Here is a 15,853-nt window from a genome sequence, read left to right on the forward strand (position 1 = left end):
CGTTTGTTCTTCTTCTCTTGTGATCTTAATGGCGGTTGGCAAACAACTTAAAGGAGCATTACTGCCACTTAGTGCAACGGAGTGTAAACTAACCGAGCTTGTTTGTTGTCTGACTCCTCAGCTTTACTGAGTGTTGCTGCACTGAGCAGTGACCAGGTGAGAGTCATTAACCTTCTCCTCCTGAGCTTCAAGTGCAGGTAGTGGGATGAGAGCGCTTGATGTGGGACAGAGCGCACCACAGCCGGGACGGGAAACTGAAACTTCTTTAACCTCCCACTTGACTACCAGGTCCTCCTTTTGTTGCTCTGAAGACGTCTTGATTATCTTTTGCAGACAGATTGTTGTTCTTCGAATGGAAGTAGAACTGTGATGCTTCTGACATCCCTATGAAGAACTGTTGTAGGTATTTTTTTGCAAGATTTCTTGGTTCTATCTTTCCCAGTAGACTTCACTGTTGAGACTGGATAGCTGAGAAATGTTCTGACGAATACATCTCTTAAACTGCCTTTTTTTGTCAATGTTAACTTGGATGACTCTACCAAGTCTATATTGGCCACATTCCTATTAACAAAGTGCTCCTTAGAAACAGGTTAGGCCCAGCTAAGTGGCTCCATTTCTTCCAAAACTGATCAACTTCTGTTTGGATTGCTCTTAACCTCCTATGGGGTAACTTGAAATATCAAAGATTTTGGATCTCCTCCAGTGCTAGCTCGTCCAAGATGAAGAGAGTTTGGGCTAAGGTATTCTATCCAGCCTTCTCGACTGAGTAGTGGCGCCAATTGGTCTTCCACCGGCTAGGTTTACAGCAATACGAATGGCTGCCTCTGCAGCTCTATTTCTGTGTGGAGAGTCTTCCAAATCCATTCTGTGCCATGCTTGGACGCCTCCTTCCCAACCTTTGCCAGATCGAGTTGGCATCTGGCAACTGGATCCTTGAGGTCTGGCTCCTACAAAATTGTTTTCCCGGATCTGACCAAAGTTACTTTGGATGCCCTCTTATCGCTGTAAACCTTTGGTAGGCTAGCAAGAAGTTGTGTGCATGGCTCTTGTGACATCATGCAGCAGAAAGAAATTCCCCACACCTTGTGCTTCGCTCTTTTTCACCTCATAGGGCCCAAAAAGATCACTTGTAGTGTATTCAAATGGGTTTCCTGGTGTGATACGCTCAGGTGGAAGGTCGCCCATGACCTGCTGGCACCTTTCAGCCTCGGCCTTTCTGCATGTCACACAATATTTGACGACTTTTTGGGCCAATCTTCGGATATACTTTGATTTAGCCGTCACGTAAGGTAACACTCAAGACTGTCCTTCTATTCTTAGCCTCTGGGTTAACATTTGAATTAATTTCCTATTTTTCATAAAATTACACAAGTAACATGTCTGAGCAAATTCTCAGTTATCAGTGTCATTGCAACAGCAAACAGGCTTAAATCTTAGGAGATTGGACTTTCGCTCGGTTCTTTCTGAAAATGTTTTGACACCTATCCAGGAGTCTTTGTCAATTCTGGAGGCTCGCACTTGAGCAATCTGCATCTGACTTACTAAGATGGGCCTCCAGGTCCTTTAGAAACAGCAGCGCTCCAACTGCAGGTTAAACAAGCAACCACTAGTTGACAGTAGAGCCTATGCATCAAAATCCCCTTGTTATCGAATTTAAAATACATTATTGCATCACAAAATGGTTTTTATCGTATTGCCTGCTGGCTGTGGTCAGAGGGCCGGTGCATGGCAGACTCGCCTCTGTCAGTCTGCCCCAGGGCAGCTGTGGTTTCTAACATAGCTCACCACCGTCAGGGTGTGAATGGGTGAATGACTAAACTGTAGTGTGAAGCCCTTTGGAGGTCATCAGACTAGTTGAAGCTCTATACAAGTACAAGCCATTTACCATTTATAAACCACATGCACACCCTAGACACCTCAAATATTCCACCCCACACTTCTTTTAAGATTGAAAAAGGGTTAGCTGTTCTCACAAAAGGCATGAAAAGGTAAAATAAATGTAAAAATAAGTAAAAACTATAGTTTTGATTAGGACTAATGGTAATTTTATGATTTAAGCACTATAAGTGAAAAACATATATATCTATATAGTTTTATAGCACTTTTACAGCACCTTTCTAAGCCAAAGCCACATGCTGAGAGGGACTGTGATTGGAAAATTTGAAAGTAACTTCTATGTTTGATATTCTGTATAAATTCAAATAGTGTCCACTCTACCTGTGCGCGCTTTACTGCTAGGTCAGGTATGACAGAGGGCCTTTTTAGTGTACCTCGTTAAAACCTGGCTTTCTGCAGAGGTCACTTATCTGCCAGGAGTGAATGGAGTGGAGTTCCCCCTGAAGGTCATAGTTCCAAGAGTTAAATCTCTAATGTCAACCTTGTGGAAGAGTTTCAAAAACGTATTCTCAAGAGCCAAACTGAAGATTTTCAGGACTCTTGGTTTCCTTGTTTTGTTGTTTCATTGCTTTTGTGTGATGGAAAAACACCAATATAAGCAAGAGGCTTTCTGTTGTAGTTAGAGCAGAACAGAAACAGAGACAGAGCAGAGGATTATTGACACTTTGTTCTTCCGTTCTCATTCTTGCAAGAATTAATAATGAAAATCACCTATCTCATTTCCTTAATTGAGAGCTGAGTTTTTTTTTTATTCAATCAACAGGACCAGAAAAGGGCGAGATTTTAATGCTTGTTTGAGCTTATAGTTGGAGCTGTGTACTTTGAAGGTAATAAAGCCAAATATGAGAAATTCATTCTGTGTGAGTTTGGTGTGGATGCCTATAAAAGGGAGCTGTGTTCATAGTTGGGAGAATTCTTCTACATTCGGCTTCAGATTCCTCCTCTTTGGTGCACAGATCCGTACTTTTTGACGTGGGCCTGTTTGAAATAAAATCCTCCTTTTTTCAGCCAAGTCCGTTTCAACAGTTTCTCCCTGGAACATTCTCACATTAGCAGTTTTGAAGGTGACCCAATACACAAAACTACCCAATAGTGTTATATAGTGTCCAGTTTTCACATTTTTACACACATTTTCTGTGCATATGAAAGAATTTGCAGCTAAATGTTTCTGCCTCTTAGCTTGTGGTACTTGTTAGTCCTTCTTCCTCCCCTACAAGCCTCAAATCTGTTCACAAACATCTACACGTGTCAATTGTTTTCAATTCAGAAAAGTTTTACTGATCCAGCTTTTTTTTTTTTTTAAGTTTCTTGACTTTATCATAAGTAATAATGTGTTAGTTACACTGTCTAATAACAGTGGCAGTGTCAGAAATAAGGTTTCACATTTCACGTCATTAACAGTTTTATCAGTACTGGTTTTCGTGAACATTGACAGATTCCCAAATTTATGACAGTTATAATATCCCCCTGATGTCCGACAGTGTTCTAGATGCTGTTCTTTTTGCTGGTACATAAAATCAGAATAGTGCGGTAACTTAATTTCCTTTCTGTTGCGGATGCATCACATTTACAGCCATACTTTGAAATTTCAATGAAAGTGGTAAAACCCATAAAGGGAAAACCATTATTTGCACTTCCTTTTATTTCTGGCATTCGTGTTTTACAATAAAGTTACATCATTTTGAATAAAATAACTGGCAAATAGAAAGTGAATAACATCAATTATTCCATAAGAATTAAAAATCCAAGCAAGCTATAAACATGTAAAACTACTACAACTATTTAAAGACAACTACATGTTGACTTTTTGGACAAGTTGCATTATTGTCTCTTACCACAGAAGTTCTTATCTGACATGAAACGTTGCTGAAGTGATGGTTGAACTGATCAATCCACTTGTCCAGCACAATCTCCTTTATTTTCCAAACTTACGCCATTGCCGGTAGGTTAAAAATGGGAATGTATTGCAAAAGCCATCAAAAGATCTTGCAATAGTTTATCTGGCACATGGTAACAAAAAAGTAGTTTTGTAATTCCTGAACCTAAAGCTCAATCTGTGTTAGGTAATATTGACTTTAGAAACATGACGTTAACTGGGCAGAGCTGCAGCTTTAAATACACAGGTAATGTGTCTTTGTTTCTTGTTTTAACAGATTAAATGTGTCTGTAACATAAATAGTGTTCATATGGGAGTAAAGCACATGCAAACGTGGTTTTTATTGCAAGAAATACTCAAGAAATGCTGTAATGCTTTGTGGAACTTGTGATAAAAGATTTGACCCATTTGTAAAGCTGTCTGAAGGATTGCATTTAAATAGGTTATTTAAACAAACATGCGAGCGTTAAATGCAAAATTCAAACTGCTGTCGCACATAAAAGACCTGCAAGTTAAAGTATTCAATAGAACAAGCTCCTTTGGTCAGCTTTTTAAAATCTCCGTTGTTTTACATGGAGAAAAAAAATCCTCTACATAGCAAAGAGTGCAGAGTTTTTGCATGAGGACAATTGTTTTCCTCTTAAACAAACTTTGCCTTTGGAGTAAAGGTGATGATCAAGTCAATTGATCAGTTCAGTAATGCTTTTTGCTTACAAAGGCCAGTTATAAGGTGGGCAATAATCAATGTCAAATTTAAATCCGTTGAACAAAACTTGAGAAAAAAAAAGCAAAACGTGTGGAAAACCCAATGTGTGGAAAGCGTGTTTGCCTTGTTATCTAAACTGATTTGTAGAGATGTAAAATTCCATTATGTGGAAATTTAGGTCAGGCCTCTGTTTTCCTGTGTATCAGCACACCAAAGTACACTGCATCGCTCACATTAGGAAATCTGAGCAAACTGTGGTATTTTATCTCTTGGCCAGCTCCGGTCGGCTCTGCTATAAAAGCCACAGCCCCCTGACAGAAAGTCTGCTCTGTCCTTCAGGTCAGGAGACCCCACAGTCCACCAGCATGAAGCCTCTCCTCCTTGTAGCGCTGCACGGGTGCCTCGGTAAAATACTTTTACTATATTGAAAATGTTATTTGAGTTTTAGGCTGACTAATCCTTACTGATATATTTCTTTGTTCTATTTACAGCTGCTGCGTTTGCGGCCCCGGCTGAGAAAGTGAAATGGTGCGTAAAGTCCGACCAAGAATTAAGGAAGTGCATGGATCTTGCAGCTGCAGCTCCTGCTTTCTCCTGCGTGAAAAAGGAAAACACCCTTGAGTGCATTATTGCAATCAAGGTAAGATTATTACCCTGATTTAATTAATTACAGAAATATTTGCTCTCTTTAAAATCCAAACTTCACTACTTTGTACAATGAATGAATGTTTCTTTTTCGTCCCAGTTTTTTTTCTTTTTCTTTTGCTTCTACCAAAATTTGACTCTGATACTTGTTGGAAATAGCTGAATATCATCCATAGGCTACTAAGCGGTCATGACGTAGCAAGGTGAAGACTAAAGACCTATAGTTTGTGTTACCGAGGGGAAGCAAACAGCAGAGACAGAAAGGGTGCTAAAGAAGTTTTATTCTGATTAAAATGGGTAAATGAGGCAATAAGAAGAGAACACAGCAAATGTTTTGGACAAAAGCTTTGATTTGTAAACTCAAACTCTTCACAATTCAAATTATACACAGAGCTAAAATTTTAAGTATAATTGTTTTAGAGCATATCAGTCAGCCAAATCTAATCCAGCATTCCCTGTGGCTTATTTCAATTTAAAATCAATGTCAAACTAAGGTCATCCATACTTTACAAGTAACAGTAAAAAGATTATACTGTGAAACTGAAGAATAGTGAATTGCAGACTTACTCTTTAAAGAAATGAATGACAAAGATGGCATTCAACAAGTCGACTGCAAAGCATTTATTATGTAATTTTAACAACACACTCACACAAAGGGATCATTTTGAATGACGAGCAAATTAACACATTAAACAGACGTCTGTGAATGTGCATTCTTCCACAAAGGGCTATTATGAGAAGCTGTATAGACTGATCACAGGGTTAAAAACATTAAAACATTCTGACAAATTTTACGTAGTTCAATAACACATCAGTCTACTGCCCTGTCTAAATGTATGCATGTTGCATAATTTCAAGAAAGAATAAAAACACTGACTGAATGATTGTGACACCATGATAAAGGGGGAACTCACTACATAGAAGGTATTTCCATTCCAAATAATCCGAGTTTAGTAATGCATAACGTAAAGTACTGCAGCAAAACAAATTGATGACTATCTTCATAAAAATATTTCACATTTTGAACTAAATCTATAAAATAATAGGCTCATGTTTGAAACTTGTGTAGCCTATGTACAAAAATTTGAAGAAAAAAGAACCCAGCACAAAGCCTCCTAACGTTAAAGGTCAAATGGAAAAAGAACTGGCAAAGCTGGAGGTCAAAACTCCTTTATAAGCGCAAGGTAGTGGCCAAAATTGCCTCTTCCCCTGCTAAACCTTCCAGTTATTTTGCTCTAGTAAGCTAACTTATGTTAGCAGACTCCAGTAAGTTAGCTCTCTCTGGTTAGCCCACTTTAGTTAGCTACCTCCAGTTAGCTCCTCCTGCTTAGCTCGCTCTAGTTAGCTAAATCCAGTTAGCTTATTCTAGTTAGCTCCATGAAGAAGAAAACCAACCGCCATTTGGTAATAAGTTAGGAGTATGTAGCAGTTTAAAGAGGAGAGATTGCTGAAAAAACAATAGCAGGATATTTTGATTTTCATATGACAAACACTCCCTGTTTTGCATAATGAAACAAAAAGTCCTACAATATTTCATAAAAATAAATGGAATTGATAACCCCCCTCCCTTCCCCCGAGGCAAAAGCCCCAAAACCCCATTTTAAAAAAAATCACATTCTAGCCTTCATTTCACAACAGATTGCTTTGATTTTTTTATTGGTTTGTTTTTCCCATATTTCTGGATTTTAATTTTCAATAAAGTATAATCTTCCCAGAATGCATCCATTCCCAGCTCAGAACTGATATGCTGGTTTTACAGGAGTAAAACCCTAACCTTTACAGTGAAAAACAATGTTGCGTTTATTTGCAAATAAAATGTTTTATTAAAAAAAAAACTAAATATTCTGTGTTGTATTGAAATGCTGCTCACATATACAAAGATATATCCAGTTAGAGACATTAGACACATTTATTCTGGATTGATGTTCTCTTATAGGCTGGGGAAGCTGATGCCATCACAGTAGATGGAGGAGACGTTTACACAGCAGGACTGAAAAACTACGACCTCCACCCCATCATTGCCGAAGACTACGGCGAGAGTATGCATACTGTCTTTGCACATAAATTAGTTATGAACAGTGACAGCTTTAATCACTCCTTGTTTTGATGTCACACATTCAGCTTCAGACACCTGCTACTACGCTGTGGCCGTGGCGAAGAAGGGAACCGGATTTGGCATCAGAGAGCTCGGAGGGAAGAAATCCTGCCACACCGGTTTGGGAAAATCTGCAGGCTGGAACATTCCCATTGGAACTCTGATTTCAATGAATATCATTCAGTGGGCCGGCATTGAGGACAAACCTGTGGAGGAGGGTAAGTGCTCCATTTGTCCTTCAAACTCAGCCCTCAGATAAAAGTTACCATAAACCATCTGATTATTTCCATGGGCTTTAGATTAAACGTTGAGATGATGTAGGAGAGTTTGAGACCAACATTTATGTATTCGCAGGATGAAAATAAAAAGTTCAATCAAAATACCAAGGCTGTAAAAAAAACGATTGACAAATCAACATGATACAGCATTTTTGACTCTGACACTGATCTTATGAAACATAAGAATAACAGCAGCAAGATGGCGCTTAGATTGTTTACACAATGCAAAGGCACACTTACGTAATTGTGTTTCTTTAGGGGCTACTTTAAGTAATTTACGCCCAGCATCAATTTGATCCAACTTGATCCCAAACAATATCTTTGTTCTAAATTTAAAGAAATCCAAATATTCTCATAAGAATATTTTGAGAATGAATGCACTGGCAAAGGTAAAAAGCTGAAAGTTGGCACAAAAATCTCAGTTATGCAATACAGTGAAAAAATAAAAAACTAATTCTGATCTGCCTGAAATGCCATGTAGGTAAAAAAAAATATATACTTTTTCCTTCACCCAGTATTCTAAAACCTTGAAGAATATTTTCACAAGTATACCTCAACACGCTTCAGGCGTTAATGCAGACAATGGGGCGAATGTATCACACCTCTGGCTGTGATTTAGACTGTGATAAGTCTTTGGTAATAATTTAAGACTTTCCCTTTTCTGAAATGTATTTAATGGCCCTTGTTTTAATGTAAGGTTTTTATATTTTAGAAAGTAAAGAAGTGGTAACGTAGTAAATTCATTAAGAAACTACAACTAACTTGTTTCATTGCCAAAACCGATGTTGGCCAGAGGTCTTTTTCAGTAAAAGCTTACTGGAGTTATTATTTATTTTTTTCTATGCTATTTCTTTGTATTAATTTATTATTTGATGTATTTTCAGCGGTGAGCACCTTCTTTCAAGCAAGCTGTGCCCCAGGAGCAACAAGGGGCTCTAAGCTGTGTGAACTGTGCAGGGGAGACTGCTCCAGATCTCAAAGGGAGCCCTACTACGACTACTCTGGAGCCTTCCAGTCAGTATTTGCTAGTGTCTTCATCTCTTTCCAATGCCCCCTTTATTGATCTCTGACAAGATTGAAGAATCCCACCACAGTCTCACATCAGTCGGTTAAATGGTCGGTCCTGTTTATGTTTTTTCCCCTCGTTTAACATCTTAGGTGTCTGGCAGATGGCGCGGGCGACGTGGCATTTGTGAAGCACCTCACTGTACCCGGTCAGTATCATTTATTTCAATGCTTTGTGTCAGTTTTATTTATTGTTCTTACATTTTGCCTGTAAAATCAAATACAAACGCAGACATTGGCAAGTACACCTGTATCAAAACCATTCAGTAAGTTAGTCATAGGCTCAACCTACAAACGAAGTGCCCTTACAAATGTGTCACCATTTCAAGAGAGGTAGCAGAATAAAAACATTTTCGAGGCAACAAGATTTATCACCAAGAGGCAACAGCAAAAGCAATATCACCCCAAATGTATTAACTTGTTGCGGGAATTGTAGATGTGGTTCTTCGGATTGTAAATACGAAACGTATTTAGCTTAACACAACATTTCTTCGTTTTCACCTATATAGAGGCTGAGAAGTCCAAATATGAGCTGCTTTGCAAGGATGGTACAAGACAGCCCATTGACAACTATAAAACCTGCCACCTGGCCAGAGTGCCTGCTCATGCTGTTATCACCCGCAAGGACCCAGAACTGGCCGACTTGATCTGGAATAGTCTCAACGGAGTACAGGTAAAAGGACACCCGCATAAAGGAAAAACTAGAGGCTGCCTCACATAGCAGGAGGGAAGAGGAACGTCGGGTGCTTGGGTTTTCATTGTGCCCGTGACTCCTTGGCCTTTCAGAACTTCCAGCTCTTCTCCTCTGATGCGTACGCCCCTGCCAAGAATCTGATGTTCAAGGATTCGACACAGAAACTGGTGCGCGTGCCCCCCAACACAGACTCCTTCTTGTATCTGGGTGCCGACTACATGAGCATCGTCCACTCCCTCAGAAAAGGTAAAAGCGGGAAGAACCCACTGATAGAAACAAATCGACATTTTTATCAGTCGTGATCCATGCCTGACACAAGGGTCTTATTTATTTATTTTATTACATTTTTTACCTCCCTCTCCAGAGCAGACCACGGGAACGACGTCCACTGGCATCAGATGGTGCGCCGTGGGCCACGCAGAGACTGAAAAGTGTGACACTTGGAGTATCAACAGCGTGACTGACGACAGCGCCTCCATTGAGTGCCAGAACGCGCCGACTGTTGAGGAGTGCTTCCAGAAGATTATGGTAAAATAAGAAATAAATATTTTTTTTAGCTACTTTATAGGAGAACTGGTTTCTTAACGTACTTTGTTTGAAACGTCCTGCAGCGCAAGGAGGCAGATGCAATGGCAGTGGACGGAGGACAGGTGTTCACGGCTGGGAAGTGTGGTCTGGCTCCTGCCATGGTGGAGCAGTATCAGCAGGGTATGATGCCTATGAACGAACACAAAGCCTGTATTTTATGGACGCTTTGGTAAATGTGCAATGTTTTCATCTTTTTTTTGTTTGTTTTGTTGTCTCTCTACAGAACTGTGTGGCTCTTCTCCAGGTACTGGAACTGTCTCTGTTTAATAGTTCTATCAACACACTATTTCAAAGCAGTGTAGTCCCTGTAACTATTTCAGGATCTAAGTCTGCTTGGCTAGTGTCGATGATCTAAGAACAATTCTGAGGGGAAAAAGCTGAAGCATTATCTGTTTAAAGTGCCTTGGAAAAGCATTTTTTTTTTTTTTACATTTTGTAAAGGTCTAATAAATTCGAGCATGTTTATATTGGTAAATCATTTGATAAACCAACACAACTGTGAAGCGGATGGTAAAAAGTAACCTTTTCTAAATATTAAAGTGGGGCACACATACTGTTCAGTGTGTCCCACTGAGTCAAAATTTTCTAGAACTGCCTTTTACTTGAGTAGCAGCTCTCAAATATGTCTTTACCAGCTTTTTACATCTAGAGATTGAATTTTTTTTTGCCCATTTTCTTTGCAAATGAGCTCAAGCCCAGTCATGCCAATGGGTCAACCCCTTTTGTGCTTATGATCCTGTTCCTGTTGAAAAATCTCCTCGGTGTGATGCTGCCACTGCCATGCTTCACTGAGGAGATACGAAATTATATGCTCCAATGTACCCCGTCATTGTTGGAGGCTTTAGACCCCAATAATAATACATTTATATAAATAATACATTTCTATGCTTGCCACACTTCTAAGTTTTTTATTAGTGAATATATATATATATATATATAATTTTCTTTCTATTTCCCAATCATGCAACATTGTGTTGGTTTATCACATAAAAGCCTAACAAAATCCACTGAGGCTTTTGCTGTCCGCTTTACAAAAATGTTAGAGTACAAGGGGTATGAAAACTTTTGCAAGGCAACATATTACAAGAAAAGAAGCTTTTTCACAGACTGATAGAGGTTATTTGAGGAGGTCATTTAAAAACTATCTAAATTTTTTTCCTCGCATTGGCCGCCACCAAAAGCATCATGGAATAAATCCTAGATTTGCCATCTTGCTATTGTCTTCTCTATTTAAAACAAATCTTTCAGATTTCCTTGCTATAACCCTTCTACTTCTGATTTCACAGCCACAGCCTCCTCTTATTATGCCGTCGCCGTGGTGAAGAAGTCTTCAGGGGTGACCTGGGCCAACCTGAAGGGAAAGAAATCCTGCCACACAGGCGTGGGCAGGACAGCGGGCTGGAACATCCCCATGGGGCTGATCTATGCGCAGACCAAAGACTGCAACTTTGGTGAGTGACCGACCGTCCACTTGAAAAAGCAAATGCAATACGGAAAGATTACATGGCATTTAAATACCAGGGTAAAAAATTGGTTTTATTACAAGACAATACATTTTTTTTACCATCTTAAGACTTAAAATGAACCCTTTCTTGAAAGGCTTTCAGTCCGACTGATGGACGATGCTCTGCTTCTCCGCAGCTAATTTCTTCAGCAGCGGTTGCGCCCCTGGATCCGAAGCCACCTCTCCATTCTGCCGTGAGTGTAAAGGGAGCGGCAAAGCCGTGGGAGATGAAGCCAAGTGCAAAGCCACTGCAGAGGAGCAGTACTACGGTTATGCTGGAGCTTTCAGGTACCTTAAGATGCAACAGTGACCGGGCGTAACACCGTAGGTCTTTGGGATATTTTGACCATGCAGACAGAGTTGTTTAAATGCGTCGTTTCAAAATTACACAGCTAATTTAGAAGGGGTTGCAGAGGTCACATAAGAATATGTGTTGCAATATGCTTATCCCACTGACCTTCTCTCAACACTATAAATTGAACACATGGTGGCTTTTAGCACAGGCAAAATGGCTCGTTCTGCAGGGGCTCTTCTTCTGTCACAACCATTAAAATAATTAAACAAAATGATTAGCTGCCACCCAGAATTACTCTTTCATAACTTATTAACTGCTACAAACTTGTTCAATTAAAGGGCTGTTTCGCTGACGTTTAAGGACTCTGGATTACATCTGATCCTATCTAGGTCAAAGTTTGAAATAAATTGACAGTTGTGGGGCTGGATTTTTCGACCCTGAACAAAAATTTATTGAAACACAATTTGGGATTCACAAAACCTTCTTCATATACTTTTTCCCTGCTTCATTAGCCACCAGGGCCACCTTAGATTAAGGCGAGCATAAAATGTAGAAATATATGTATTTCTACATAAGAATAAAGGGTGGAAAAGAAATCCTTTGGAAATCGGTCTTTCAGAAAAGACTTACTTTTTTGTAACATCAATTATGGCCTGTTGTTACAGGTGTCTGGTGGAGGGTGCTGGTGATGTTGCTTTCATTAAACACTCGATCGTTGGCGAAAACAGCGATGGTAAGAGACCTGATTTTACACCACCTCTTTCCTGAATCGTTGGCTCGTGAATGACAGCATCCGTCTAACCTGCGTGTGATTTTTCTCTCCTAAAAGGTAACGGTCCGGATTGGGCTCGTGGCGTGAATTCTGCCGACTACCAGTTGATCTGCCCTGGAAAAGATCCGGTGCCAATCAGTGAATTTGCCTCCTGCCACTTGGCTTCTGTCCCGGCACACGCTGTGGTAACTCGCCCTGAGATCCGTGACAGAGTGGTCCGCGTTCTCCAGGACCAGCAGGTCAGTGAGAGACTTTAAAGGCGGTTTGAGCTTTTGTTCATATCTACAGGCCTGAAAATGTTAGTCTTCACATTATGAGCTAAAAAAAGAATAGAATAGATAAAAATATTCACCGAATATTTAATATTGCCGCATTCTAATAATAATAATAATAATAAAAATAATTAGCACTTGCAAAATGCTGTTTTTTCTTTTATTGGTTACTCGAATCTGCATTCGGCATTTTGATTGTGGAGTCACAATAAAGATTAATTTAAAGCAAATAATCCGCTTAAAAAAATATATCTGCCTATAAATTTTCCGACAGCAAAAAAAAAAAAAAGTATTCTGTTTGATCATAGAAAAATAAAATTAGATATTCAGACTTCATATGGCTCCCTATACAGTATTAACTACTTTGTTCCAACGTTTGGATATGTATATATTGCTTAAGTCTGTTTTCATTAATTTGAAATTTTAACTAGAAAACAATTTTACCGATCCGCTGTACCGATCCGTTGTGGTGAAGAGAGAGCTGAGCCAAAAGGCGAAGCTCTCGATTTACCGGTCGATCTACGTTCCTACCCTCATCTATGGTCACGAGCTTTGGGTAGTGACCGAAAGAACGAGATCCCGGATACAAGCGGCTGAAATGAGTTTTCTCCGTAGTGTGTCTGGGCTCTCCCTTAGAGATAGGGTGAGGAGCTCAGTCATCCGGGGAGGACTCAGAGTAGAGCCGCTGCTCCTCCACGTCGAGAGGAGCCAGTTGAGGTGGCTCGGGCATCTGGGCAGGATGCCTCCTGGACGCCTCCCTGGTGAGGTGTTCCGGGCACGTCCCACCGGGAGGAGGCCCAGGGGAAGACCCAGGACACGCTGGAGGGACTATGTCTCTGGGACCTGGGAACGCCTTGGGATTCCCCCAGAGGAGCTGGCCCAAGTGGCCGGGGAGAGGGACGTCTGGGCCTCCCTACTGAAGCTGCTACCCCCGCGACCCGACCCCGGATAAGCGGAAGAAGACGGACGGACGGACGGAACTAGAAAACAAAAATCTGACTTGCAACTTTTACCAATTATCTACATTGGAGTACATGAGTGTTGAAAGAGAATCTCTTCTATCCTCAGTAACAGGTTGTTTGACCTTGCTTAAAGCAGAATACGGATCACAAAGCTTAATCTACAGCTCCCTCGCCAGTGATTACCATACAACGTCCGTTACAATACAAAGCTGATCAAAAACTACATTCCTCGTGACCCATAAATAAAACCCCAACAAATGTACTTTCTTTACAGACCAAGTTCGGAGCCAGTGCCGGTGATTCCACGTTCAAAATGTTCCAGTCCACCAGTGGAAAGAACCTCCTCTTCAAGGACTCAACCAAATGCCTCCAGGAAATTCCAGCTGGAAGATCTTATGAGCAGTTTTTGGGACCGGAGTACATGTCTGCCATGGCCTCGCTCAGAGCCTGCAGTGACACTGCTTCAGGTTTGTGCAACCCTAAATTACACTGAAACTAGTAGGACCACAGTTTATTAACAAAAAAGGTTTTTTCTCCCACCAGATCTGGAGAAATCTTGCACTTTCCATACCTGCCAGCAACCCTAAAAGTGTCCTGGACAGTTCTCCACCTAAGTTGGCCAACAGTGATTCAACTACACTTCCGACACACTCAACCCTCTAAATCCCATTGCTTTAATCAAACCGATCTTGTTGCCTGTTTTTATACGCAATCAGCACGGAGTTTTTACAAAATTCAAATCAATAATCATGTAACCCTGTTGTTCTATGTATTGTGACTCTACTTGTAAAAATAAACAAAACAAAATCACACTTCCAACATTATTGGACCAACTTTGCTTTTTCCAGTGTCTGACTTTTCCCAAATAAAATCTCTCAAAAGTTTTCTTTCTGGTCTGTGGGGGTCTCTGTTTTACACTAAGAACTATAGATGTGTTAACGTATTTTCTCATTACTGACTCAAACATACGTGCACTTTTAATAATCCTTTAGCGAGTTTTACTACATTCACAAGTCAGCCTCTGGGATATTTGTGCTTGTCCATGCTCCATAAATTTTCCCATGATCAAGGTTGGAGCTTTAGGAAAGCCATTCCAGAGGCTTATTGTTAGACAGTTTTATTCCTACTAGACAACAGTTGGTTGTGTTTGGGATAATTGTCCAGTTGAGTTGGAACAGCCAACTGTGTCCCAGTATCACCCTTCAACCTGTTGAGTATTTGTATGTTTATCTATTTTTATATACTCAACAATGCTTTACAATTGGTAGTGTAGTTCCTTCCCTTAACTCCTCAAAATGGCGACATTTCCATCTTGTTGGACCACAAATATTTCCTCTAGAAGCTATTTGAATTGTGCAAATGAACAGAGGTCAATTCTAATAGAGTTTGAAGGTACTGATTACGAAACAAGATCCATATTTTTTAGCTCGTGCATTTCATTGCTTTACTGAGGTACAGAATACAGCCTTCGCTGTGGCACTATGACGTTGACGTTTGTGCTCCATCATTTTTTTGTGACCTGCCTGGAGCTTGTTTGTGATTTGTTCCTGAATATTTTCAACAAATTCCTTTGGCTGAATTTTTGCGTCTTCTTCCAGACCACGGCAAAATGGTGACACATCCATAAACCTGCACGGAAACACGGTTGTTTCGATTTATATTCCTAGTACCTGCAGCTGTTTAGCAAAAGCTTTAAAACAATTAACCACCACCTTTTAGGTTCTCTCATCAGCCCAAGCTGGGAGTCTGTTTTACTTTAGCTTGGTTCAGTGTTCTGAGTAATTTATTAGTTATTAGGCGTTTAGCCTTGAAGTACATTCTAGAAACTTTTTGTAACTTTTCAAACGATTTAGGTGAACGCATGAGCAAACAATTGCATACAGAATTAAATCACCATCCACAAAAATTTAATTGAGGTGTTTCAATCACTTCCATGTCCTCAGGTTCATAAAATCCAGCGGGTAGACACTCTAATTCTACAAAACCTTTGTGAAAGACTTGGTGGCTTTCATGGGCTCAGTGAACTGCAGTGGTGCCTTAGTAGGATGCAATAAGTTCAGTGATGAAAGTTACTCAAAACTGCATAATAAACAGTCAATTGGTTGCTGTATTATAACAACATGGAAGTAATTGTACACAACGTGGAACGCCACAGAAAGATACAGAATGTGTCAGCAGATTATGGTGACGTTGGTGAGGGTTGCT

General features: G+C 40.1%; 1 protein-coding gene across 1 annotated transcript; it reads left to right on the plus strand.

Annotated features, from left to right (window-relative positions):
- The first annotated feature begins 4,775 nt into the window (after positions 1–4,775).
- On the plus strand, positions 4,776–14,533 carry tfa (transferrin-a). The gene is made up of 17 exons (XM_012878936.3): positions 4,776–4,883; positions 4,970–5,118; positions 7,060–7,162; positions 7,245–7,436; positions 8,381–8,510; positions 8,655–8,710; positions 9,071–9,234; positions 9,348–9,501; positions 9,620–9,783; positions 9,867–9,963; positions 10,067–10,087; positions 11,130–11,294; positions 11,485–11,635; positions 12,308–12,375; positions 12,472–12,653; positions 13,923–14,115; positions 14,192–14,533. Exons 1-17 carry the CDS (start codon positions 4,844–4,846, stop codon positions 14,233–14,235), a joined length of 2,073 nt encoding a protein of 690 aa, XP_012734390.3. The 5' UTR covers positions 4,776–4,843; the 3' UTR covers positions 14,236–14,533.
- Positions 14,534–15,853: the final 1,320 nt, after the last annotated feature.

This window comes from Fundulus heteroclitus, chromosome 6 (genome assembly GCF_011125445.2).
Source record: "Fundulus heteroclitus isolate FHET01 chromosome 6, MU-UCD_Fhet_4.1, whole genome shotgun sequence".
Classification (NCBI taxonomy): Eukaryota; Metazoa; Chordata; class Actinopteri; order Cyprinodontiformes; family Fundulidae; genus Fundulus; species Fundulus heteroclitus.

Coding starts and splice junctions, on each gene's coding strand:
- tfa (XM_012878936.3), top strand. CDS start 4,844: ATGAAGCCTCTCCTCCTTGTAGCGCTGCACGGGTGCCTCG. Junction 7,163..7,244: donor TGCCGAAGACTACGGCGAGA/GTATGCATACTG, acceptor TCACACATTCAG/CTTCAGACACCTGCTACTAC. Junction 10,088..11,129: donor ACTGTGTGGCTCTTCTCCAG/GTACTGGAACTG, acceptor CTGATTTCACAG/CCACAGCCTCCTCTTATTAT.